Source organism: Crinia signifera, chromosome 19 (assembly GCF_055691185.1).
Source record: "Crinia signifera chromosome 19, ASM5569118v1, whole genome shotgun sequence".
NCBI lineage: Eukaryota > Metazoa > Chordata > Amphibia > Anura > Myobatrachidae > Crinia > Crinia signifera.
The window spans coordinates 141,326,749-141,354,393 of record NC_139226.1 but is presented as its reverse complement, the minus strand read 5'-3'; the positions used below and the strand labels follow the sequence as shown (position 1 = coordinate 141,354,393).

The 27,645-nt window shown below is 48.2% G+C and overlaps 2 protein-coding genes across 7 annotated transcripts in view; one reads left to right on the top strand and one right to left on the bottom strand.

Annotated features, from left to right (window-relative positions):
* Nucleotides 1-4,906, top strand: part of PKNOX2 (PBX/knotted 1 homeobox 2) — a 314,173-nt gene extending 309,267 nt beyond the window's left edge. The window contains exons 13-15 of the mRNA XM_083161584.1: nt 2,123-2,199; nt 3,175-3,353; nt 4,012-4,906. Of these exons, the coding sequence (XP_083017710.1) occupies nt 2,123-2,199; nt 3,175-3,353; nt 4,012-4,229 (474 nt within the window). The 3' untranslated portion in view covers nt 4,230-4,906. The remainder of the gene's footprint in view (nt 1-2,122; nt 2,200-3,174; nt 3,354-4,011) is intronic.
* Nucleotides 4,907-16,311: 11,405 nt separating this feature from the next.
* The window catches only part of FEZ1 (fasciculation and elongation protein zeta 1), a 67,494-nt gene continuing 56,160 nt past the window's right edge, over nt 16,312-27,645 (bottom strand). For all 6 annotated transcript variants that reach the window (XR_014464130.1, XR_014464129.1, XR_014464128.1 and 3 more), the window contains one exon: nt 16,312-17,152. Coding sequence is in view for 1 of the 6 variants with exons in the window: in XM_083163546.1 (XP_083019672.1) it covers nt 17,136-17,152 (17 nt within the window). In the remaining 5 variants the exon portion in view is untranslated. The remainder of the gene's footprint in view (nt 17,153-27,645) is intronic.

Sequence of the window (27,645 nt, the reverse complement as noted above, 5' to 3'; positions counted from 1 at the left end):
TAGTGTTCTTCCGTTGTGTGACACACACACACACACACTCCGCAGATGTCATTGGACGATTGCTAGTGTTCTTCCGTTGTGTGACACACACACACACACACTCTGCAGGTGTCATTGGACGATTGCTAGTGTTCATCCGTTGTGTGACACACACACACACACACACACACACACTCTGCAGGTGTCATTGGACGATTGTTTGTGTTCTTCCGTTGTGTGATGTAAGAACAAAGAAGATATTCTCCAGTAGACGATGTTCCCAGACATCAATCAGGCAGAGAGCGCGTGGGGTGCACTGTATTGTAAATGGTAAAACTTTATAACAGAGGATTATCAGATGATGCATAGTGATAGCTTAATACACCACCTACAGTCCCTGCAGTATCGCTATATTAGACATGCTCGCTGTCCTGTCTGTATTTGACTGTTCAGGGTATTTATTTATGTCCAAGGCAGAGTGACGGGGACCTAGGGCAGCAGGTCCCACTGCCGGCTAATGTATCCTATTGTCACCACTGCACAGTGTAATCTCACACTGACACATACCTCCCAACATAACCCTCTCCAGGAGGGACACTCTTCTCTGCCTCTGGACTTTCCTCTTAATTTAGGATTGCTATCACCTGTGGTGAAGCACCATTCTTATTAGTTAACCTGTGATGGCAATCATATCTTAAGAGGAAAGTCCAGAAGCAGAGCAATGTGTCCCTCCTGGCATGGGCCATGTTGGGAGGTATGCTGACATGGTATAGGGGGCTGAGCAGACAGTAATACAGGACATTACTGATGCCTTGTAGTTAGGATGAAAAGGTATTGTAAAGGTGGAATTTCATCATGAAGACTAATGTAGCATTAGTAGCGGATCTCCGGGAATCTAGTGCCCATTCTGGAGATAACATTTGGGTTTCTTCCTTGCTGTGTCTGCCATCTAGTGCCCATTCTGGAGATAACATTTGGATTTCTTCCTTGTCGTGTCTGCCATCTAGTGCCCATTCTGGAGATAACATTTGGGTTTCTTCCTTGCTGTGTCTGCCATCTAGTGTCCATTCTGGAGATAACATTTGGGTTTCTTCCTTGTCCATTCTGGAGATAACATTTGGGTTTCTTCCTTGTCGTGTCTGCCATCTAGTGCCCATTCTGGAGATAACATTTGGGTTTCTTCCTTGTCGTGTCTGCCATCTAGTGCCCATTCTGGAGATAACATTTGGGTTTCTTCCTTGTCCATTCTGGAGATAACATTTGGGTTTCTTCCTTGTCGTGTCTGCCATCTAGTGTCCATTCTGGAGATGACATTTGGGTTTCTTCCTTGTCGTGTCTGCCATCTAGTGTCCATTCTGGAGATAACATTTGGGTTTCTTCCTTGCTGTGTCTGCCATCTAGTGCCCATTTTGGAGATAACATTTGGGTTTCTTCCTTGTCGTGTCTGCCATCTAGTGTCCATTCTGGAGATAACATTTGGGTTTCTTCCTTGTCGTGTCTGCCATCTAGTGTCCATTGTGGAGATAACATTTGTATGGATACTTTTTAACTATTCAAACTGCTTCTAAAACAAATGGAAATCTAGAGCTTAGGTGTGTAACAATTAGTGACTGTATATACCAGCAGACTGTATTCATGTCTTACATTGGCCGTTGTATAACCTTATTCCATTACCTACATCTAAGAAATCATTCCTAGGTTACTAGTGCAAGATAAATGATTAGAATCAGTTTGGTTGCTATGGGCAACATCTTTCACTTCTAAAACCTCAAAATTTAGTAAATGTACCCCATAGGATTGTCCTGCCCATCGCGTATCCTCAGCTTCCCACTATCCCTCCAATACCAAAATGAAGAGGTGATGTTGCCCACAGCAACCAGATACTATCACCAGGGTGGTGGGAGAATATCATAGTGTGCCGAGCGCAGCGTGGCACCGTGCCCGAAGCATAGCGCCATGTGAGGGGACACAGTGCATTTTTTCATGTTGACCTTTGCACGAGTCCATGTTAATTTGGTCCACCCAATGACCCCTACCCCCAGCCACATTGGGACTTTAGTTGATAATGTAGGCATCTGTCTTCTATGTATTCTCCTATTATTATACATATCGGGGTCACTAACCGGTGTACTATATGTTTCAGCACCCGTACCCGACAGAGGATGAGAAACGGCAGATTGCTGCACAGACAAACCTCACGCTGCTGCAAGTCAACAACTGGTGAGTGCCCCCTGGTGAGCGCTAGGCCTCGTGCCCACAAGAGGGCGCTACCTTCAGTGAGTGCGTAACAATGGCTGCAATAGCCAATTATTCCGACATACGCTGAGACCTTCATAGACTTGTGTAGGACGTAGATTTCATGAAGCTCAAAATACATTTTTCCATGTTGGTTGTGATGATTGACACGTGACCATACGCGTTTCACCTGTTTGGACTTCTTCAGGGTTCAATCAAGCGACAAACGTGTGAAGATAAAAATACGTTGAAATGTCAGTTTTACAGGTTATTATGTAGAGATACTTATAATCGGAACAAATCACCATAAATAATCCAGTTTTATTATTCCACACTTGGTGAGAACACAGAGCAGCACGGAGGCATCAGAATCCTCGTGGGCTCTCTCTATGTACAATGTAGTCTCCAGTATATGTCTAGAAGATGATTGCTGGTGTAGACTCTCTCATGCTGGGTACACACCACAACGATTTGGCCTCAATTCTCCCAATTTTGATAGAATCTCGACCATAGTAACATGGGGATGCGGCTGTGCTCCCTTCGTCTTACATTCGGGGGATAATTAATATTTTACGGCATACAGGAAATTAGCTGCGAATATTAGAGTGAGGTGTTTGCTCCGACACCAGGGCAGGAATTGGTTACACTGACACGCGCTGATCCCATTATAAGGCTCTGTGCGCCCTCTGGTGGATAGTTAGAGCTACCAGCAGCTCATCTACTGAATATTACACGTTCACTGTGTCAGCAGATGGTAGTTTTTATATACTTTCCTCAGCGTCTCAGTTCATACGGTTTAGTGAGTAACAGGCCAACGGTCTTATCGCAGGATCCTTTATGTATATTGTGTGGAGTGAGATCATACAATGCTGAGTAACTCATGTTCTACCCTTCAGAGTGATACTGGTAAGGAATCCGCAGCAGGAAGATGTCACTGAACACTTGTGTTCTGTGTTCTAGGTTCATCAACGCAAGGCGACGCATCCTGCAGCCAATGCTAGATGCCAGCAATCCTGATCCGGCACCAAAAGCCAAGAAGATAAAGTCTCAGCACCGGCCAACTCAGCGCTTCTGGCCCAACTCAATTGCAGCGGGAGTCTTACAGCAACAAGGAGTGTTACCTGGGACCAATCCTGACGGTGAGATCCCAACAGCAGCTCTATGTCTTCTGTCATTTCCCTAGGACCAGGGACTTTATTACCAGCTTGAAATTGCACTTGAAGTCACAGCAGTAAATGACCTAAGATGGGAAACGAGGCAGAAGCACTGGGTATTCCCCGAACCCCTGGTGGCGAGGGGTGCAGGGTGAATGATGACTGAATAGTTTCCTACAGGTGTACTACAAGTCCCAGCAAGCCTGCCCCCTCATGCTGGCATGATTGCTGAACCGCAATGTCTGTACGTTTTTGTGCTGATGGTACCTGTAGTCCGCCTATCAGGAAAATATTACAAGATTGGACACCAAAAGTTATTGTCATTTATTGAGCAGAATGTCACCGCATGGTGACGACCTTTAAGCATTTTTGCAGGGAAATGATGTAGTAAGCTGTGACAGAAGCTTCGGCCATCTTGAATTTCAATCACTGCTCGCAGTGCCATTTTTTAAAATGTACCAAGCCACTATTCTGCAAGTAGGGCAGTGTAATAATCCCATCAGTGAGTGTCGTCACTCTGTATAGTGAGCGTGTCGTCAGTGTATAGAGAACATGTATAGTGAGCGTGTCGTCACTGTATATAGAGAACATGCATAGTGAGCGTGTCGTCACTCTGTATAGTGAGCGTGTCGTTGTTTTGCAGGTTCTGTGAACATAGACAACCTGCAGTCTCTCTCCTCGGACACGCTGTCTATGCAGCAAGCCTTGATGGCGGCACACGACGACTCGCTGGACGGGACAGAAGAAGAGGACGAGGAGGAGGAGGAGATGGAAGACGATGACTTGGAAGAAGATAGTGAAGATCTTCAAACAACAAATGTCAGCGACCTGGGCCTAGAACAAAGTGACTCCCTGGAGTAGCAAAGTGTCCGAGCGACATAGACTTGCGCAATAGAACTGATGCAACCTTCGCCTTGGAGTAGGATTGGTAATGACTGAGTCCTCTGGGACCTTCTGCTCGGGTGGGAGAGTCATGTCCTCTCCTCTGCACATTTGGTGGAACCCGATCTCTCACCACAAGGAGCTGGAACCCGTGTATAATGCAGTTTCTTGTACCGTTCTGCAGACAGAGGAATGCAAATACTCACTGCCCTTCACCGGCATCTGTCCCGTGTCTGGCAGCCCCCAATCCCCGTCCCCGGCTGTTATTTAAGTGACGGACACATGTTTACAGAGCCACATGTTGTGGCCAATTTGTTTTTCTGTTTTGTTTTTTAAAGAACTTGTTTTTAGGTAAAGCTTTTTTTTCTGTATTATGACTGAATGCTATGGAAACGTTAAGGTTGTAAGATCGCCCCGATGGGCGTATTTATAGATATGCCGCATATGCACACGTGTATCTATATGGACATTATAAAACTTCTCATGTCTATATCGAAATAATTTTCCCACCAACAAAACTGACATTTGTGTGTAATATTGTGGAACCGCATTTCCACCCCAGATCTTTCAAATGATGTAATATTATTAGACATCTATTTTGGCAAGTAAACTGTTTTATCAAATTTCCATATAAACAGAGTATGACTATTATAAAACTACCTGTGTGCGCGCACGTGGCTTCACGTACCGGGGGACAGCAGGTGGCACTGGCAGCCAATTCTAAACGTCGACAGGTTCCTGTAAACAATGTGTGTCAGTTTCCTTGTGGTGGGCGCTGTCTGCTACATCAGCAAGGAGGCAAAATGGAGATTTGTTACACGAACAGCTACAGTGACCGAGGTAGAGGGGTTTTCATTGGGCACTGTAAGCCCAACATATATTTGTATGCACTTAACCACACAGCTTCAAATTTGGAAACTACACAATTATTAATCCTAGCAAGGTAAGTTGCCACAATGCATACTGCAGGTGTAGAGTAGGGGAGATGTGAGTAGTACAGGTGTGAGGGTGTACAAGCATGAGCATTACAGGTGAGAGTAGGCAAGGTGTGAGGGTGTATCAGTCCGAATTGTACAGGTGGGGAGTAGGGGAGGTGTGAGGGTGTACCGGTGGGAGTAGGGGAGGTGTGAGGGCGTACCGGTGGGAGTAGGGGAGGTGTGAGGGTGTACCAGTGTGGGTAGTACAGGTGGGAGGAGGGGAGGTGTGAGGGTGTACCAGTGTGGGTAGTACAGGTGGGAGGAGGGGAGGTGTGAGGGTGTATCAGGGTGAGTAGTACAGACGGGAGTAGGGGAGGTGTGAGGGCGTACCGGTGGGAGTAGGGGAGGTGTGAGGGTGTACCAGTGTGGGTAGTACAGGTGGGAGGAGGGGAGGTGTGAGGGTGTACCAGTGTGGGTAGTACAGGTGGGAGGAGGGGAGGTGTGAGGGTGTATCAGGGTGAGTAATACAGACGGGAGTAGGGGAGGTGTGAGGGGATGCAGTTACCATCCCGGCGTTCAGAATCCCGACCGCCGAAATGCCGACACTTTCTCCCTCCGTGGGTGTCCACGACACCCCTGGAGAGAGAATAAATGAGTGTGCCGAGCGTAGCGAGGCACCGGGCCCGCTGCGTGGCGAGCCCGCAAGGGGGGGGGCGATCCACGTCCCCCCCTTGTCGGCATTCCGGCTGTCGGGATTCCGGCTTCGGGATTCTGAACGCCGGGATCCCGACCGCCGGGATTCAATACTGAATCCGGTGTGAGGGTGCACCAGTGTGAGTAGTACAGACGGGAGTAGGGGAGGTGTGATGGTGCACCAGTGTGAGTAGTACAGACGGGAGTAGGGGAGGTGTGAGGGTGTACCAGTGGGAGTAGTGGAGGTGTGAAGGTGTACCAGTGTGAGTAGTACAGGTGGGAGTAGTGGAGGTGTGAGGGTGTACCAGTGTGAGTAGTACAGACGGGAGTAGGGGAGGTGTGAGGGTGTACCAGTGTGAGTAGTACAGCTGGGCGTAGGGGAGGTGTGAGGGTGGTACCAGTGTGAGCAGTACAGCTGGGCGTAGGGGAGGTGTGAGGGTGGTACCAGTGTGAGTAGTACAGCTGGGCGTAGGGGAGGTGTGAGGGTGGTACCAGTGTGAGCAGTACAGGTGGGAGTAGGGGGAGGTGTGAGGGTGTACCAGTGTGAGTAGTACAGACGGGAGTAGGGGAGGTGTGATGGTGCACCAGTGTGAGTAGTACAGACGGGAGTAGGGGAGGTGTGAGGGTGTACCAGTGGGAGTAGTGGAGGTGTGAAGGTGTACCAGTGTGAGTAGTACAGGTGGGAGTAGTGGAGGTGTGAGGGTGTACCAGTGTGAGTAGTACAGACGGGAGTAGGGGAGGTGTGAGGGTGTACCAGTGTGAGTAGTACAGCTGGGCGTAGGGGAGGTGTGAGGGTGGTACCAGTGTGAGCAGTACAGCTGGGCGTAGGGGAGGTGTGAGGGTGGTACCAGTGTGAGTAGTACAGCTGGGCGTAGGGGAGGTGTGAGGGTGGTACCAGTGTGAGCAGTACAGGTGGGAGTAGGGGGAGGTGTGAGGGTGTACCAGTGTGAGTAGTACAGGTGGGAGTAGGGGAGGTGTGAGGGTGTACCAGTGTGAGTAGTACAGGTGGGAGTAGGGGAGGTGTGAGGGTGTCCCAGCATGAGTAGGCAAGGTGGGAGTAGGGGACGTGTGAGGGTGTATGAGTGTGAGTAGTACAGGTGGGAGTAGGGGAGGTGTGAGGGGGGTACCAGTGTGAGCAGTACAGGTGGGAGTAGGGGACGTGTGAGGGTGTACCAGTGTGAGTAGTACAGGTGGGAGTAGGGGAGGTGTGAGGGGGGTACCAGTGTGAGCAGTACAGGTGGGAGTAGGGGACGTGTGAGGGTGTATGAGTGTGAGTAGTACAGGTGGGAGTAGGGGAGGTGTGAGGGTGTCCCAGCATGAGTAGGCAAGGTGGGAGTAGGGGAGGTGTGAGGGTGTACCAGTGTGAGTAGTACAGGTGGGAGTAGTGGAGGTGTGAGGGTGTACCAGTGTGAGTAGTACAGGTGGGAGTAGGGGAGGTATGAGGGTGTACCAGTGTGGGTAGCACAGGTGGGAGTAGTGGAGGTGTGAGGGTGTACCAGTGTGAGTAGTACAGACGGGAGTAGGGGAGGTGTGAGGGTGTACCAGTGTGAGTAGTACAGGTGGGAGTGGGCAAGGTGTGAGTAGTACAGGTGGGAGTAGGGGAGGTGTGAGGGTGTACCAGTGTGAGTAGTACAGACGGGATTAGTGGAGGTGTGAGGGTGTACCAGTGTGATTAGTACAGCTGGGCGTAGGGGAGATGTGAGGGTGTTCCAGTGTGAGTAGTACTGCTGGGCGTAGGGGAGGTGTGAGGGTGTACCAGTGTGAGTAGTACAGCTGGGTGTAGGGGAGGTGTGAGGGTGTCCCAGCATGAGTAGGCAAGGTGTGAGGCTGTACCAGTGTGAGTAGGGGAGGTGTGAGAATTTACTAGTGTGAGTAGTACAGGTGTGAGAATTTACCAGTATGAGTAGTACAGATGGTAGTAGGGGAGGTGTGAGAATTTACCAGTGTGAGTAGTACAGACGGGAGTAGGGGAGGTGTGAGAATTTACCAGTGTGAGTAGTACAGACGGGAGTAGAGGAGGTGTGAGGGTGCACCAGTGTGAGTAGTACAGACGGGAGTAGAGGAGGTGTGAGGGTGTATGAGTGTGAGTAGTACAGGTGGGAGTAGGGGAGGTGTGAGGGTGCACCAGTGTGAGTAGTACAGACGGGAGTAGGGGAGGTGTGAGGGTGCACCAGTGTGAGTAGTACAGACGGGAGTAGGGGAGGTGTGAGGGTGTATCAGTGTGAGTAGTACAGGTGGGAGTAGGGGAGGTGTGAGGGTGTACCAGTGTGAGTAGTACAGACGGGATTAGTGGAGGTGTGAGGGTGTACCAGTGTGAGTAGTACAGGTGGGAGTAGGGGAGGTGTGAGGGTGTACCAGTGTGAGTAGTACAGGTGGGAGTAGGGGAGGTGTGAGGGTGTACCAGTGTGAGTAGTACAGGTGGGAGAAGTGGAGGTGTGAGGGTGTGCCAGTGTGAGTAGTACAGACGTGAGTAGGCAAGGTGTGAGCAGTACAGGTGGGAGTAGGGGAGGTGTGAGGGTGTACCAGTGTGAGTAGTACAGCTGGGCGTAGGGGAGGTGTGAGGGTGTACCAGTGTGAGTAGTACAGCTGGGCGTAGGGGAGGTGTGAGGGTGGTACCAGTGTGAGCAGTACAGGTGGGAGTAGGGGGAGGTGTGAGGGTGGTACCAGTGTGAGTAGTACAGGTGGGAGTAGGGGAGGTGTGAGGGTGTACCAGTGTGAGTAGTACAGGTGGGAGTAGGGGACGTGTGAGGGTGTCCCAGCATGAGTAGGCAAGGTGGGAGTAGGGGACGTGTGAGGGTGTATGAGTGTGAGTAGTACAGGTGGGAGTAGGGGAGGTGTGAGGGTGTACCAGTGTGAGCAGTACAGGTGGGAGTAGGGGACGTGTGAGGGTGTATGAGTGTGAGTAGTACAGGTGGGAGTAGGGGAGGTGTGAGGGTGTCCCAGCATGAGTAGGCAAGGTGGGAGTAGGGGAGGTGTGAGGGTGTACCAGTGTGAGTAGTACAGGTGGGAGTAGGGGAGGTGTGAGGGGGGTACCAGTGTGAGCAGTACAGGTGGGAGTAGGGGACGTGTGAGGGTGTATGAGTGTGAGCAGTACAGGTGGGAGTAGGGGAGGTGTGAGGGTGTATGAGTGTGAGTAGTACAGGTGGGAGTAGGGGAGGTGTGAGGGTGTATGAGTGTGAGTAGGGGAGGTGTGAGGGTGTATGAGTGTGAGTAGTACAGGTGGGAGTAAGGGAGGTGTGAGTGTGTACCTGCAGTGTGAGCAGTGAACATTAGTATGGGAAGTATAGGTGATGTGAGTAGGGGAGGTGTGAGTGGTACAGGTGGGAGTAGGGGAGGTGTGAGGGTGCACCAGTGTGAGTAGTACAGGTGGGAGTAGGGGAGGTGTGAGTAGTACAGGTGGGAGTAGGGGAGGTGTGAGTAGTACAGGTGGGAGTAAGGGAGGTGTGAGGGTGTACCAGTGTGAGTAGTACAGGTGGGAGTAGGGGAGGTGTGAGGGTGTACCAGTGTGAGTAGGGGAGGTGTGAGGGTGTACCAGTGTGAGTAGTACAGACGGGAGTAGGGGAGGTGTGAGAATTTACCAGTGTGAGTAGTACAGACGGGAGTAGAGGAGGTGTGAGGGTGCACCAGTGTGAGTAGTACAGACGGGAGTAGAGGAGGTGTGAGGGTGTATGAGTGTGAGTAGTACAGGTGGGAGTAGGGGAGGTGTGAGGGTGTACCAGTGTGAGTAGTACAGGTGGGAGTAGGGGAGGTGTGAGTAGTACAGGTGGGAGTAAAGGAGGTGTGAGGGTGTACCGGTGTGAGAGTGCACTAGTGTGAGTAGTACAGGTGCGAGTAGGGGAGGTGTGAGTAGTACAGGTGGGAGTAGGGGAGGTGTGAGGGTGTACCAGTGTGAGTAGTACAGGTGGGAGTAGGGGAGGTGTGAGGGTGTACCAGTGGGAGTAGTACATGTGGGAGTAGGGGAGGTGTGAGTGTGCACCAGTGTGAGTAGTACAGGTGGGAGTAGGGGAGGTGTGAGTAGTACAGGTGGGAGTAGGGGAGGTGTGAGAGTGCACCAGTGTGAGTAGTACAGGTGGGAGTAGGGGAGGTGTGAGTAGTACAGGTGGGAGTAGGGGAGGTGTGAGGGTGTACCAGTGTGAGTAGTACAGGTGGGAGTAGGGGAGGTGTGAGGGTGTACCAGTGTGAGTAGTACAGACGGGAGTAGGGGAGGTGTGAGAATTTACCAGTGTGAGTAGTACAGACGGGAGTAGAGGAGGTGTGAGGGTGCACCAGTGTGAGTAGTACAGACGGGAGTAGAGGAGGTGTGAGGGTGTATGAGTGTGAGTAGTACAGGTGGGAGTAGGGGAGGTGTGAGGGTGTACCAGTGTGAGTAGTACAGGTGGGAGTAGGGGAGGTGTGAGGGTGTACCAGTGTGAGTAGTACAGACGGGAGTAGGGGAGGTGTGAGAATTTACCAGTGTGAGTAGTACAGACGGGAGTAGGGGAGGTGTGAGGGTGCACCAGTGTGAGTAGTACAGACGGGAGTAGAGGAGGTGTGAGGGTGTATGAGTGTGAGTAGTACAGGTGGGAGTAGGGGAGGTGTTAGGGTGTACCAGTGTGAGTAGTACAGGTGGGAGTAAGGGAGGTGTGAGTGTGTACCTGCAGTGTGAGCAGTGAACATTAGTATGGGAAGTATAGGTGATGTGAGTAGGGGAGGTGTGAGTGGTACAGGTGGGAGTAGGGGAGGTGTGAGGGTGCACCAGTGTGAGTAGTACAGGTGGGAGTAGGGGAGGTGTGAGTAGTACAGGTGGGAGTAGGGGAGGTGTGAGTAGTACAGGTGGGAGTAAGGGAGGTGTGAGGGTGTACCAGTGTGAGTAGTACAGGTGGGAGTAGGGGAGGTGTGAGGGTGTACCAGTGTGAGTAGGGGAGGTGTGAGGGTGTACCAGTGTGAGTAGTACAGACGGGAGTAGGGGAGGTGTGAGAATTTACCAGTGTGAGTAGTACAGACGGGAGTAGAGGAGGTGTGAGGGTGTATGAGTGTGAGTAGTACAGGTGGGAGTAGGGGAGGTGTGAGGGTGTACCAGTGTGAGTAGTACAGACGGGAGTAGGGGAGGTGTGAGAATTTACCAGTGTGAGTAGTACAGACGGGAGTAGAGGAGGTGTGAGGGTGCACCAGTGTGAGTAGTACAGACGGGAGTAGAGGAGGTGTGAGGGTGTATGAGTGTGAGTAGTACAGGTGGGAGTAGGGGAGGTGTGAGGGTGTACCAGTGTGAGTAGTACAGGTGGGAGTAGGGGAGGTGTGAGTAGTACAGGTGGGAGTAAGGGAGGTGTGAGGGTGTACCGGTGTGAGAGTGCACTAGTGTGAGTAGTACAGGTGCGAGTAGGGGAGGTGTGAGTAGTACAGGTGGGAGTAGGGGAGGTGTGAGGGTGTACCAGTGGGAGTAGTACATGTGGGAGTAGGGGAGGTGTGAGTGTGCACCAGTGTGAGTAGTACAGGTGGGAGTAGGGGAGGTGTGAGTAGTACAGGTGGGAGTAGGGGAGGTGTGAGAGTGCACCAGTGTGAGTAGTACAGGTGGGAGTAGGGGAGGTGTGAGTAGTACAGGTGGGAGTAGGGGAGGTGTGAGGGTGTACCAGTGTGAGTAGTACAGGTGGGAGTAGGGGAGGTGTGAGGGTGTACCAGTGTGAGTAGTACAGACGGGAGTAGGGGAGGTGTGAGAATTTACCAGTGTGAGTAGTACAGACGGGAGTAGAGGAGGTGTGAGGGTGCACCAGTGTGAGTAGTACAGACGGGAGTAGAGGAGGTGTGAGGGTGTATGAGTGTGAGTAGTACAGGTGGGAGTAGGGGAGGTGTGAGGGTGTACCAGTGTGAGTAGTACAGGTGGGAGTAGGGGAGGTGTGAGGGTGTACCAGTGTGAGTAGTACAGACGGGAGTAGGGGAGGTGTGAGAATTTACCAGTGTGAGTAGTACAGACGGGAGTAGGGGAGGTGTGAGGGTGCACCAGTGTGAGTAGTACAGACGGGAGTAGAGGAGGTGTGAGGGTGTATGAGTGTGAGTAGTACAGGTGGGAGTAGGGGAGGTGTGAGGGTGTACCAGTGTGAGTAGTACAGGTGGGAGTAGGGGAGGTGTGAGGGTGCACCAGTGTGAGTAGTACAGGTGGGAGTAGGGGAGGTGTGAGTAGTACAGGTGGGAGTAAGGGAGGTGTGAGGGTGTACCAGTGTGAGTAGTACAGGTGGGAGTAGGGGAGGTGTGAGAGTGCACTAGTGTGAGTAGTACAGGTGCGAGTAGTACAGGTGGGAGTAAGGGAGGTGTGAGGGTGTACCAGTGGGAGTAGGGGAGGTGTTAGGGTGTACCAGTGGGAGTAGTACATGTGGGAGTAGGGGAGGTGTGAGTGTGCACCAGTGTGAGTAGTACAGGTGGGAGTAGGGGAGGTGTGAGTAGTACAGGTGGGAGTAGGGGAGGTGTGAGAGTGCACCAGTGTGAGTAGTACAGGTGGGAGTAGGGGAGGTGTGAGTAGTACAGGTGGGAGTAGGGGAGGTGTTAGGGTGTACCAGTGTGAGTAGTACAGGTGGGAGTAAGGGAGGTGTGAGTGTGTACCTGCAGTGTGAGCAGTGAACATTAGTATGGGAAGTATAGGTGATGTGAGTAGGGGAGGTGTGAGTGGTACAGGTGGGAGTAGGGGAGGTGTGAGGGTGCACCAGTGTGAGTAGTACAGGTGGGAGTAGGGGAGGTGTGAGTAGTACAGGTGGGAGTAGGGGAGGTGTGAGGGTGTACCAGTGTGAGTAGTACAGGTGGGAGTAGGGGAGGTGTGAGGGTGTATGAGTGTGAGTAGTACAGGTGGGAGTAGGGGAGGTGTGAGGGTGTATGAGTGTGAGTAGTACAGGTGGGAGTAGGGGAGGTGTTAGGGTGTACCAGTGTGAGTAGTACAGGTGGGAGTAAGGGAGGTGTGAGTGTGTACCTGCAGTGTGAGCAGTGAACATTAGTATGGGAAGTATAGGTGATGTGAGTAGGGGAGGTGTGAGTGGTACAGGTGGGAGTAGGGGAGGTGTGAGGGTGCACCAGTGTGAGTAGTACAGGTGGGAGTAGGGGAGGTGTGAGGGTGTACCAGTGTGAGTAGTACAGGTGGGAGTAGGGGAGGTGTGAGGGTGTATGAGTGTGAGTAGTACAGGTGGGAGTAGGGGAGGTGTGAGGGTGTATGAGTGTGAGTAGTACAGGTGGGAGTAGGGGAGGTGTTAGGGTGTACCAGTGTGAGTAGTACAGGTGGGAGTAAGGGAGGTGTGAGTGTGTACCTGCAGTGTGAGCAGTGAACATTAGTATGGGAAGTATAGGTGATGTGAGTAGGGGAGGTGTGAGTGGTACAGGTGGGAGTAGGGGAGGTGTGAGGGTGCACCAGTGTGAGTAGTACAGGTGGGAGTAGGGGAGGTGTGAGTAGTACAGGTGGGAGTAGGGGAGGTGTGAGGGTGCACCAGTGTGAGTAGTACAGGTGGGAGTAGGGGAGGTGTGAGTAGTACAGGTGGGAGTAAGGGAGGTGTGAGGGTGTACCAGTGTGAGTAGTACAGGTGGGAATAAGGGAGGTGTGAGTAGTACAGGTGGGAGTAGGGGAGGTGTGAGAGTGCACTAGTGTGAGTAGTACAGATGCGAGTAGGGGAGGTGTGAGTAGTACAGGTGGGAGTAAGGGAGGTGTGAGGGTGTACCAGTGTGAGTAGTACAGGTGGGAGTAGGGGAGGTGTGAGGGTGTACCAGTGGGAGTAGTACATGTGGGAGTAGGGGAGGTGTGAGTGTGCACCAGTGTGAGTAGTACAGGTGGGAGTAGGGGAGGTGTGAGTAGTACAGGTGGGAGTAAGGGAGGTGTGAGGGTGTACCAGAGTGAGTAGTACAAATGGGAGTAGGGGAGGTGTGAGAGTGCACCAGTGGGAGTAGTACATGTGGGAGTAGGGGAGGTGTGAGTGTGCACCAGTGTGAGTAGTACAGGTGGGAGTAGGGGAGGTGTGAGTAGTACAGGTGGGAGTAAGGGAGGTGTGAGGGTGTACCAGTGTGAGTAGTACAAGTGGGAGTAGGGGAGGTGTGAGAGTGCACCAGTGTGAGTAGTACAGGTGGGAGTAGGGGAGGTGTGAGTAGTACAGGTGGGAGTAGGGGAGGTGTTAGGGTGTACCAGTGTGAGTAGTACAGGTGGGAGTAAGGGAGGTGTGAGTGTGTACCTGCAGTGTGAGCAGTGAACATTAGTATGGGAAGTATAGGTGATGTGAGTAGGGGAGGTGGGAGTAGGGGAGGTGTGAGGGTGCACCAATGTGAGTAGTACAGGTGGGAGTAGGGGAGGTGTGAGTAGGGGAGGTGTTAGTACAGGTGGGAGTATGGGAGGTGTGAGGGTGCACCAGTGTGAGTAGTACAGGTGGGAGTAGGGGAGGTGTGAGTAGTACAGGTGGGAGTAAGGGAGGTGTGAGGGTGTACCAGTGTGAGTAGTACAGGTGGGAGTAGGGGAGGTGTGAGTGCACCAGTGTGAGTAGTACAGGTGGGAGTAAGGGAGGTGTGAGGGTGTACCAGTGTGAGTAGTACAAGTGGGAGTAGGGGAGGTGTGAGAGTGCACCAGTGTGAGTAGTACAGGTGGGAGTAGGGGAGGTGTGAGTAGTACAGGTGGGAGTAGGGGAGGTGTTAGGGTGTACCAGTGTGAGTAGTACAGGTGGGAGTAAGGGAGGTGTGAGTGTGTACCTGCAGTGTGAGCAGTGAACATTAGTATGGGAAGTATAGGTGATGTGAGTAGGGGAGGTGGGAGTAGGGGAGGTGTGAGGGTGCACCAATGTGAGTAGTACAGGTGGGAGTAGGGGAGGTGTGAGTAGGGGAGGTGTTAGTACAGGTGGGAGTATGGGAGGTGTGAGGGTGCACCAGTGTGAGTAGTACAGGTGGGAGTAGGGGAGGTGTGAGTAGTACAGGTGGGAGTAAGGGAGGTGTGAGGGTGTACCAGTGTGAGTAGTACAGGTGGGAGTAGGGGAGGTGTGAGTGCACCAGTGTGAGTAGTACAGGTGGGAGTAAGGGAGGTGTGAGGGTGTACCAGTGTGAGTAGTACAAGTGGGAGTAGGGGAGGTGTGAGGGTGTACCAGTGGGAGTAGTACAGGTGGGAGTAGGGGAGGTGTGAGTGTGTACCTGCAGTGTGAGCAGTGAACATTAGTATGGGCAGTATAGGTGATATGAGTAGGGGAGGTTTATAGCTGGATGTGGGGGTGCCGGACGACTCACCTACAGTCAGAATTCCGACAGTCATTATCCCGACTGCTCCTTCGTGGGGGGTCCACGATCCCCATATAGGGAGAATAAAAAAGGTGGCGAGCGCAGCGCGCCCGCAAGGGGCTTCGTTGCGCTTCCCCCACTGTGTAGTCTGAACCCCGACTGTCGGTGTGTTACACCACACCCGGATGTGGTGTGAGTAGTGTACAAGAGTAGGTTAGTGTTGCTGGGTGTACTGTGCATTAGTATGGGAAGTATAGAATGTGGGAGTCATAGTAAGAGGAGGGCATAGGTAGTAGTGCAGGGAATTGGAGCAGTGAGGACAGATGAATGTCATACACTAGGAGGGATATTTATTTACAGTTTCTTATATAGCGCATACATATTCCAGTGTTATAAGGTTTGTACACATGGTGCGATTTTGGCTTATGATTTTCACTAGATAGTAATTTACACAAAAGCCTACATGCGACACCAATGTGTGTCACCGCAAAGTCTGTATTGCATATCAAAGTCTGCAGCCAAGACCATTGTGACTATCTATGTGTACAGTGTATACAGGCCAAACCGCACTTGGACCCTTATTCAGATCTGATCGCAGTACAAATTTGTTCTGAAAATGGGCAAAACCATGTGCACTGCAGGTGGGGCAGATGTAACATGTGCAGAGAAAGTTAAATTTGGGTGGGGTGTGTTGAAATCTAAATTGCAGTGTAAAAATAATGCAGCCAGTATTTACCCTGCACAGAAACAAAATAACTCACACAAATGTAACTCTCTCTGCACATGTTACATCTGCCCCACCTGCAGTGCACATGGTTTTGCCCTTTTTCAGAACAAATTTTACTGCGATCAGATCTGAATAAGGGCCATGGTTAAAATTGTAAGTGAAGATAGTAAAAATCTCCTGGTGCTTATACATCGATAGGCACCAGGTAATGAATAAGAAAACGGCATATCCAGTCAGAAGTGCTGAGACATGCTGTGCAGTGGCTCTGGGGAAGGACAATGACACGCTGTGACCTGCCATCTCCCATGTCAGTGCCTGTGTGGTCCAGAGTGTAGACCCTCCTATGACACCAGCCACGGTCAGACATCTGCTAATCACATGTATACGGTGAGCAGGGGCAGGAATAAACCGTGACACCGCTATTACTCCCAGACAACCCGACATACCTGGCACATACTAAGTATAACAATGTGTGATGGGAAGGCGTTGTTCTCCCTTATACCGGTAGCCACATAAAACACACAGCACATTCACTACATGAGATTTATTTAGCTATCATATAATACAAGGCAAGACACGTTCTAACACACTACAATGTACAAAGGCCTTCCGTGTGTCAGTCCCCACCTCCTCCATCCATCCATCCCCAGGAACCCCATCGCTGCTTTATGCTGATGATAAATTAGAGTGTGGGAGAGGGCAGATGTAATACTTCCAGTGACACTCCGATACAGCCACTGCGGGGGGTGAGGACCACGGAACGGCCTATTACACGGAACAGGTCAGTACCTCAGCGATATCATTAGAGACAGGGCTGATTTGAGTAAAACAAGTGGTAAGATGTATGGAGCGACCTCCTGGACCAACGAGGGCGCCTACAGACACGTGTTCCCTGCGCTGGCACCTTCCAGCTGGGGAGATGTGACGCCTCTGGTGCTCCAGTCATGGCTCTTCCACCTCACAGAACAGGTACAGACAATAACGCATCCCCTCAGCTAATACCACGGGACCATGCCATTTACAGGGGTCACACATCTGTACATAGCAGAAATGCACCTTGGCCATAGAGGTACAAGTAGGATTCTGCCAGAAGTATCTGACTACCGCCTATATCCAGCAGGGGGCAGATATCCCGGCAGAAGACTACTCGGTGGCGCATGAATAACACAAAACAGTACGAGTGATATCTTGGTTTCCTCTGAGCAGATAGTGGTTAAATTGATGAGAAAGCAATAGGTAATGATCAATACCGGCCTGTAAATCAGATTAATTCAATGCAAATGTAAATGTTATGTCATGCAGTCCAGATGTAACATATACGTCCCCCCTGATTGGCAGTCTTGTTGGCACACGTTAGGTTGGGCACAGCACTAGAGGGGGGAAAAAAAAGAGACAATGAATTTCACAGATAAGGTCTCCAGCTGTAATACACCCCCCCCCCCCCCCCCCCTATATTCTATAATACATGATGTAGCTGTATAGGTCTGAGGGTATTCTATAATACATGATGTAGCTGTATATGTCTCAGGGTATTCTATAATACATGATGTAGCTGTGTAGGTCTGAGGATATTCTATAATACATGATGTAGCTGTGTAGGTCTGAGGGTATTCTATAATACATGATGTAGCTGTGTAGGTCTGAGGGTATTCTATAATACATGATGTAGCTGTATAGGTCTGAGGGTATTCTATAATACATGATGTAGCTGTATATGTCTGAGGGTATTCTATAATACATGATGTAGCTGTATATGTCTGAGGGTATTCTATAATACATGATGTAGCTGTATAGGCCTGAGGGTATTCTATAATACATGATGTAGCTGTATATGTCTGAGGGTATTCTATAATACACGATGTAGCTGTATATGTCTGAGGGTATTCTATAATACACGATGTAGCTGTATATGTCTGAGGGTATTCTATAATACATGATGTAGCTGTATATGTCTGAGGGTATTCTATAATACATTATATAGCTGTATATGTCTGAGGGTATTCTATAATACATGATGTAGCTGTATATGTCTGAGGGTATTCTATAATACATGATGTAGCTGTATATGTCTGAGGCTATACTATAAAACATGATGTAGCTGTATATGTCTGTGGGTATTCTATAATACATGATGTAGCTGTATATGTCTCAGGGTATTCTATAATACATGATGTAGCTGTGTAGGTCTGAGGGTATTCTATAATACATGATGTAGCTGTGTAGGTCTGAGGGTATTCTATAATACATGATGTAGCTTTATAGGTCTGAGTGTATTCTATAATACATGATGCAGCTGTATAGGTCTGAGGGTATTCTATAATACACGATGTAGCTGTATATGTCTGAGGGTATTCTATAATACACAATGTAGCTGTATATGTCTGAGGGTATTCTATAATACATGATGTAGCTCTGTAGGTCTGAGGGTATTCTATAATACATGATGTAGCTGTATAGGTCTGAGGGTTTTCTATAATACATGATGTAGCTGTATAGGTCTGAGGGTATTCTATAATACGTGATGTAGCTGTATATGTCTGAGGGTATTCTATAATACATGATGTAGCTGTATAGGTCTGAGGGTATTCTATAATACATGATGTAGCTGTATATGTCTGAGGGTATTCTATAATACATGATGTAGCTGTATAGGTCTGAGGGTATTCTATAATACATGATATAGCTGTATATGTCTGAGGGTATTCTATAATACACGATGTAGCTGTGTAGGTCTGAGGGTATTCTATAATACACGATGTAGCTGTATAGGTCTGAGGGTATTCTATAATACATGATGTAGCTGTATATGTCTGAGGGTATTCTATAATACACGATGTAGCTGTGTAGGTCTGAGGGTATTCTATAATACACGATGTAGCTGTGTAGGTCTGAGGGTATTCTATAATACACGATGTAGCTGTGTAGGTCTGAGGGTATTCTATAATACACGATGTAGCTGTATAGGTCTGAGGGTATTCTATAATACACGATGTAGCTGTATATGTCTGAGGGTATTCTATAATACATGATGTAGCTGTATAGGTCTGAGCGTATTCTATAATACATGATATAGCTGTATATGTCTGAGGGTATTCTATAATACATGATGTAGCTGTATAGGTCTGAGGGTATTCTATAATACATGATGTAGCTGTATATGTCTGAGGGTATTCTATAATACATGATGTAGCTGTATAGGTCTGAGGGTATTCTATAATACATTATATAGCTGTGTATGTCTGAGGGTATTCTATAATACATGATGTAGCTGTATAGGTCGGAGGGTATTCTATAATACATGATGTAGCTGTATAGGTCTGAGGGTATTCTATAATACATGATGTAGCTGTGTAGGTCTGAGGATATTCTATAATACATGATGTAGCTGTATATGTCTGAGGGTATTCTATAATACATGGTGTAGCTGTGTAGGTCTGAGGCTATTCTATAATACATGATGTAGCTGTGTATGTCTGAGGGTATTCTATAATACACGATGTAGCTGTGTAGGTCTGAGGGTATTCTATAATACACGATGTAGCTGTATAGGTCTGAGGGTATTCTATAATACACGATGTAGCTGTATATGTCTGAGGGTATTCTATAATACATGATGTAGCTGTGTAGGTCTGAGGCTATTCTATAATACATGATGTAGCTGTATAGGTCTGAGGGTATTCTATAATACGTGATGTAGCTGTGTAGGTCTGAGGATATTCTATAATACGTGATGTAGCTGTGTAGGTCTGAGGGTATTCTATAATACATGATGTAGCTGTATATGTCTGAGGGTATTCTATAATACATGATGTAGCTGTATAGGTCTGAGGGTATTCTATAATACATGATGTAGCTGTATATGTCTGAGGGTATTCTATAATACACGATGTAGCTGTGTAGGTCTGAGGATATTCTATAATACACGATGTAGCTGTATATGTCTGAGGGTATTCTATAATACATGATGTAGCTGTATAGGTCTGAGGGTATTCTATAATACACGATGTAGCTGTGTAGGTCTGAGGGTATTCTATAATACACGATGTAGCTGTGTAGGTCTGAGGGTATTCTATAATACACGATGTAGCTGTATAGGTCTGAGGGTATTCTATAATACATGATGTAGCTGTATATGTCTGAGGGTATTCTATAATACATGATGTAGCTGTATAGGTCTGAGCGTATTCTATAATACATGATATAGCTGTATATGTCTGAGGGTATTCTATAATACATGATGTAGCTGTGTAGGTCTGAGGGTATTCTATAATACATGATGTAGCTGTATAGGTCTGAGGGTATTCTATAATACATGATGTAGCTGTATATGTCTGAGGGTATTCTATAATACATGATGTAGCTGTATAGGTCTGAGGGTATTCTATAATACATGATGTAGCTGTATATGTCTGAGGGTATTCTATAATACATGATGTAGCTGTATAGGCCTGAGGGTATTCTATAATACATGATGTAGCTGTATATGTCTGAGGCTATACTATAAAACATGATGTAGCTGTATATGTCTGTGGGTATTCTATAATACATAATGTAGCTGTATATGTCTCAGGGTATTCTATAATACATGATGTAGCTGTGTAGGTCTGAGGGTATTCTATAATACATGATGTAGCTGTGTAGGTCTGAGGGTATTCTATAATACATGATGTAGCTGTGTAGGTCTGAGGGTATTCTATAATACATGATGTAGCTGTATAGGTCTGAGGGTATTCTATAATACACGATGTAGCTGTATATGTCTGAGGGTATTCTATAATACACAATGTAGCTGTATATGTCTGAGGGTATTCTATAATACACGATGTAGCTCTGTAGGTCTGAGGGTATTCTATAATACATGATGTAGCTGTATAGGTCTGAGGGTTTTCTATAATACATGATGTAGCTGTATAGGTCTGAGGGTATTCTATAATACATGATGTAGCTGTATATGTCTGAGGATATTCTATAATACATGATGTAGCTGTGTAGGTCTGAGGGTATTCTATAATACATGATGTAGCTGTATAGGTCTGAGGGTATTCTATAATACATGATGTAGCTGTATATGTCTGAGGGTATTCTATAATACATGATGTAGCTGTATAGGTCTGAGGGTATTCTATAATACATGATATAGCTGTATATGTCTGAGGGTATTCTATAATACACGATGTAGCTGTGTAGGTCTGAGGGTATTCTATAATACACGATGTAGCTGTGTAGGTCTGAGGGTATTCTATAATACATGATGTAGCTGTATAGGTCTGAGGGTATTCTATAATACATGATGTAGCTGTATATGTCTGAGGGTATTCTATAATACACGATGTAGCTGTGTAGGTCTGAGGGTATTCTATAATACACGATGTAGCTGTGTAGGTCTGAGGGTATTCTATAATACACGATGTAGCTGTGTAGGTCTGAGGGTATTCTATAATACACGATGTAGCTGTGTAGGTCTGAGGGTATTCTATAATACATGATGTAGCTGTATAGGTCTGAGGGTATTCTATAATACATGATGTAGCTGTATATGTCTGAGGGTATTCTATAATACATGATGTAGCTGTATAGGTCTGAGCATATTCTATAATACATGATATAGCTGTATATGTCTGAGGGTATTCTATAATACATGATGTAGCTGTGTAGGTCTGAGGGTATTCTATAATACATGATGTAGCTGTATAGGTCTGAGGGTATTCTATAATACATGATGTAGCTGTATATGTCTGAGGGTATTGTATAATACATGATATAGCTGTATAGGTCTGAGGGTATTCTATAATACATTATATAGCTGTGTATGTCTGAGGGTATTCTATAATACATGATGTAGCTGTGTAGGTCTGAGGGTATTCTATAATACATGATGTAGCTGTATATGTCTGAGGGTATGCTATAATACATGATGTAGCTGTATAGGTCTGAGGGTATTCTATAATACATGATGTAGCTGTATAGGTCTGAGGGTATTCTATAATACATGATGTAGCTGTATATGTCTGAGGGTATTCTATAATACACGATGTAGCTGTGTAGGTCTGAGGGTATTCTATAATACACGATGTAGCTGTATATGTCTGAGGGTATTCTATAATACATGATGTAGCTGTGTAGGTCTGAGGATATTCTATAATACACGATGTAGCTGTATATGTCTGAGGGTATTCTATAATACATGATGTAGCTGTATAGGTCTGAGGGTATTCTATAATACATGATGTAGCTGTATAGGTCGGAGGGTATTCTATAATACATGATGTAGCTGTATAGGTCTGAGGGTATTCTATAATACATTATATAGCTGTGTATGTCTGAGGGTATTCTATAATACATGATGTAGCTGTATAGGTCGGAGGGTATTCTATAATACATGATGTAGCTGTATAGGTCTGAGGGTATTCTATAATACATGATGTAGCTGTGTAGGTCTGAGGATATTCTATAATACATGATGTAGCTGTATATGTCTGAGGGTATTCTATAATACATGGTGTAGCTGTGTAGGTCTGAGGCTATTCTATAATACATGATGTAGCTGTGTATGTCTGAGGGTATTCTATAATACATGATGTAGCTGTGTAGGTCTGAGGCTATTCTATAATACATGATGTAGCTGTATAGGTCTGAGGGTATTCTATAATACACGATGTAGCTGTATATGTCTGAGGGTATTCTATAATACATGATGTAGCTGTGTAGGTCTGAGGCTATTCTATAATACATGATGTAGCTGTATAGGTCTGAGGGTATTCTATAATACATGATGTAGCTGTGTAGGTCTGAGGATATTCTATAATACATGATGTAGCTGTGTAGGTCTGAGGGTATTCTATAATACATGATGTAGCTGTATATGTCTGAGGGTATTCTATAATACATGATGTAGCTGTATAGGTCTGAGGGTATTCTATAATACATGATGTAGCTGTATAGGTCTGAGGGTATTCTATAATACATGATGTAGCTGTATATGTCTGAGGGTATTCTATAATACACGATGTAGCTGTGTAGGTCTGAGGGTATTCTATAATACATGATGTAGCTGTATATGTCTGAGGGTATTCTATAATACATGATGTAGCTGTGTAGGTCTGAGGATATTCTATAATACACGATGTAGCTGTATATGTCTGAGGGTATTCTATAATACATGATGTAGCTGTATAGGTCTGAGGGTATTCTATAATACATGATATAGCTGTATATGTCTGAGGGTATTCTATAATACATGATGTAGCTGTGTAGGTCTGAGGGTATTCTATAATACATGATGTAGCTGTATAGGTCTGAGGGTATTCTATAATACACGATGTAGCTGTATATGTCTGAGGGTATTCTATAATACACAATGTAGCTGTGTATGTCTGAGGGTATTCTATAATACACGATGTAGCTGTATATGTCTGAGGGTATTCTATAATACATGATGTAGCTGTGTATGTCTGAGGGTATTCTATAATACATGATGTAGCTGTATAGGTCTGAGGGTATTCTATAATACATGATGTAGCTGTATAGGTCTGAGGGTATTCTATAATACATGATGTAGCTGTATATGTCTGAGGGTATTCTATAATACATGATGTAGCTGTATATGTCTGAGGGTATTCTATAATACATTATATAGCTGTATATGTCTAAGGGTATTCTATAATACATTATATAGCTGTATAGGTCTAAGGTTAATCTATAAAAATAAAGGACAAATTTGTCTTAATATTATAGTATATGGACTAGAAAGTCCATGATAATTCGCCATTTTTTTCTTACCCCTTTTATGAATGAGTAAAATATTGGCAAAGTTTGGTTAATGTCACATTAATACATTATATGATTTTTTTTTACTTTTAAAGTCATTTTAATGGGTTTGTTTTGTAACTGACACACAGATGTAGTAATTATCCTGATTGAAAACAATAGGAAATGTGTAACTGACTGGTGTGGAAAGGAGCGCTGCCTGATGGACTGGTGGGGAAGGAGCGCTGCCTGACGGACTGGTGGGGAAGGAGCGCGGACTGGTGGGGAAGGAGCGCTGCCTGCCGGACTGGTGGGGAAGGAGCGCTGCCTGGTGGGGAAGGAGCGCTGCCTGCCTGACTGGTGGGGAAGGAGCGCTGCCTGGTGGGGAAGGAGCGCTGCCTGCCGGACTGGTGGGGAAGGAGCGCTGCCTGCCGGACTGGTGGGGAAGGAGCGCTGCCTGGTGGGGAAGGAGCGCTGCCTGCCGGACTGGTGGGGAAGGAGCGCTGCCTGCCGGACTGGTGGGGAAGGAGCGCTGCCTGGTGGGGAAGGAGCGCTGCCTGCCGGACTGGTGGGGAAGGAGCGCTGCCTGGTGGGGAAGGAGCGCTGCCTGCCGGACTGGTGGGGAAGGAGTGCTGCCTGGTGGGGAAGGAGCGCTGCCTGCCGGACTGGTGGGGAAGGAGCGCTGCCTGGTGGGGATGGAGCGCTGCCTGCCGGACTGGTGGGGAAGGAGCGCTGCCTGCCGGACTGGTGGGGAAGGAGCGCTGCCTGGTGGGGAAGGAGCGCTGCCTGCCGGACTGGTGGGGAAGGAGCGCTGCCTGGTGGGGAAGGAGCGCTGCCTGCCGGACTGGTGGGGAAGGAGCGCTGCCTGGTGGGGAAGGAGCGCTGCCTGCCGGACTGGTGGGGAAGGAGCGCTGCCTGCCGGACTGGTGGGGAAGGAGCGCTGCCTGCCGGACTGGTGGGGAAGGAGCGCTGCCTGGTGGGGAAGGAGCGCTGCCTGCCGGACTGGTGGGGAAGGAGCGCTGCCTGGTGGGGAAGGAGCGCTGCCTGCCGGACTGGTGGGGAAGGAGCGCTGCCTGGTGGGGAAGGAGCGCTGCCTGCCGGACTGGTGGGGAAGGAGCGCTGCCTGCCGGACTGGTGGGGAAGGAGCGCTGCCTGCCGGACTGGTGGGGAAGGAGCGCTGCCTGCCGGACTGGTGGGGAAGGAGCGCTGCCTGCCGGACTGGTGGGGAAGGAGCGCTGCCTGCCGGACTGGTGGGGAAGGAGCGCTGCCTGTCAAACTGGTGGGGGAAGGAGCGCTGCCTGTCAAACTGGTGGGGGAAGGAGCGCTGCCTGTCAAACTGGTGGGGGAAGGAGCGCTGCCTGTCAAACTGGTGGGGAAAAAGCGCTGCATGCCGGACTGGTGGGGAAGGAGCGCTGCCTGCCGGACTGGCGGGGAAGGAGCACTGCCTGTCAAACTGGTGGGGAAGGAGTACTGCCTGTCAAACTGGTGGGGAAGGAGCCCTGCCTGCCGGACTGGTGGGGAAAGAAAGCTTCTTGCTGAATTGGTGGGGAAAGTACTGTACTGTATATACATTTTATATTTCACTTTTGTTTTTTTTACTCTTTATTTCTTTATTTCTATACCCCTTCACAGATGAGTCCCAGTCATTAGTGTACATGCAGAAAAGTGAGACTCGTCCTTCACATGAAAATGAGGTTCATAGCTTCTATATATTCCAATTGTTGCTGAAATAGGAGACCTCAAGCAATAAGTAATGTATCAGGGTATAAGTACATACTCCGCTTTATAATGGTAAATCACATGGGGCCGTAACATTATCAGCATTACAAATGTTCACACCGTGCTCAGACGGACACTGGAATCTGTATATGGATGATACTCATACAGACTCTCACCACTGCAGTCCATTATGAATGCAGCTGCGAGGCTAATCTCCCTCCACTGGTTACCTGTATTCTACCATAGTCAATATAAAATACTTATACTCAAGGCCTAAGCCAAATTACACCAGCGTCTCTCTCCCTTTATCTCATAATATCTCCCAACCCGACTTCTCTACACATGATCTACTTCTCTCATCCACCATTGCAGGACCCACTCTGTGGAATGCTTATCATATTCTGGAACTGTCCACAGAACCTTCATAAACCTTTCACCTCACTGTACAGTCCACATATCTCCTGACATATATTGTTTTTATTCAGCTTCCCATCCTCCTGACCCCAGGCCAACATTGCTGGGTGACCGTATCATACAGCCCAACAATCTGTAGACCATGGGTTTTCAAACTGTGGCCCTCCAGATGTTGTGAAACTACAAATCCCAGCATGCCTTGCCACAGTTTTGCTATAATGGAGTGTTAAAAATGTGGCAAGGCATGCTGGGATTTGAAGTTTCACAACATCTGGAGGGCCACAGATTGAAGACCCATGCTGTAGACCCTTATGCATTGGATAACACCTGTCCTTGTGTATCAATGCTTAGTTCCCTATAGAGTGTAAGTCTGCGAGCAGGGCCCTCCAACCTCTATGTCTGTCTGATATTACTCAATTTGTTTTATCACTGTTGTTTCCAATTGTAAAGTGCAACAAAATGTGCTGCTCTACATTTAGAGACTTAATAAACAAATAGAAATGGTAAGAGGTATATATTAGTTTACTTTGTGATATTGCAATTTCCCATCTTGGCAAGGAAGATTTATATATATATATATATATATATATATATATATATATATATATATATATATATATATATATATATATAAATATATCACACACATATAGCTCAACAAAATAAGGGGAACACTTAAACAACACAATGTAACTCCAAGTCAATCAAACTTCTGTGACATCACACTGTCCACTTAGGAAGCAGCACTGATTGACAATCAATGTCACATGCTGTTGGGCAATTGGAATAGACAACAGGTGGAAATTATAGGCAATTAGCGAGACCCCCCAATAAAGGAGATGTTCTGCAGGTGGTGACCACAGACCACTTCTCAGCTCCGGTGCTTTCTGGCTGCGGTTTTGGTCACTTGTGAAAGCTGCCGATGCTGTCACTCTAGTGGTAGCATGAGACGAAGTCTACAACCCACACAAGTGGCTCAGGCAGTGCAGCTCATCCAGGATGACACATCAATGCGAGCTGTGGCAAGAAGGTTTGCCGTGTCTGTCAGCGTAGTGTCCAGAGCATGGAGGCGCTACCAGGAGACACGCCAGTACATCAGGAGACATGGAGGAGGCCGTAGGAGGGCAACAACCAAGCAGCAGGACCGCTGCCAGAGCCCTGCAAAATGACCTCCAGCAGGCCACAAATGTGCATGTGTCTACTCAAATGGTCAGAAACAGACTCCATGAGGGTGGTATGAGGGCCGGACGTCCACAGGTGGTGGTTGTGCTTACAGCCCAACACCATGCAGAACGTTTGGTATTTGCCAGAGAACACCAAGATTGGCAAATTCGCCACTGGGGCCCTGTGCTCTTCACAGATGAAAGCAGGTTCACACTGAGCACGTGACAGAGTCTGGAGACGCCAAGGAGAACGTTCTGCTGCCTGCAACATCCTCCAGCAGGACCGGTTTGGCAGTGGGTCAGTAATGGTTTGGGGTGGCATTTCTTTGGGGGGCCGCACAGCCCTCCATGTGCTCGCCAGAGGTAGCCTGACTGCCATTAGGTACCGAGATGAGATCCTCAGATCCCTTGTGAGACAATATGCTGGTGCGGTTGGCCCTGGGTTCCTCCTAATGCAAGACAATGCTAGACCTCACGTGGCTGGGGCGTGGCTTGGACGGGCTAGAAGAAGGCAGCAGCTTCCAGGAGCTCCCGCTACATATCCTTCTAAATATCCTATTTTACCCCCGCTGGCGGATCTGGCACTTGCCTTGCCTGTGGGACCACATACCTGACTACCCGGTGCCCCGGCTGGTGTGCTGCGACGTAGTCTCTGCGCCACCTAGGCTGATTTCTCATTTGCGGCCTGCTGATACACTGTACCCCGGAAGCTGGGGATCTGCAGGCCGAGTTTCCCAGCGCCGGACACACTCTCCTGTTGAATAACCCCCTGCTTACGGTGACCCGGCGGGCTGGGGGGAGTGCGGGCTGGCAACCTCTCC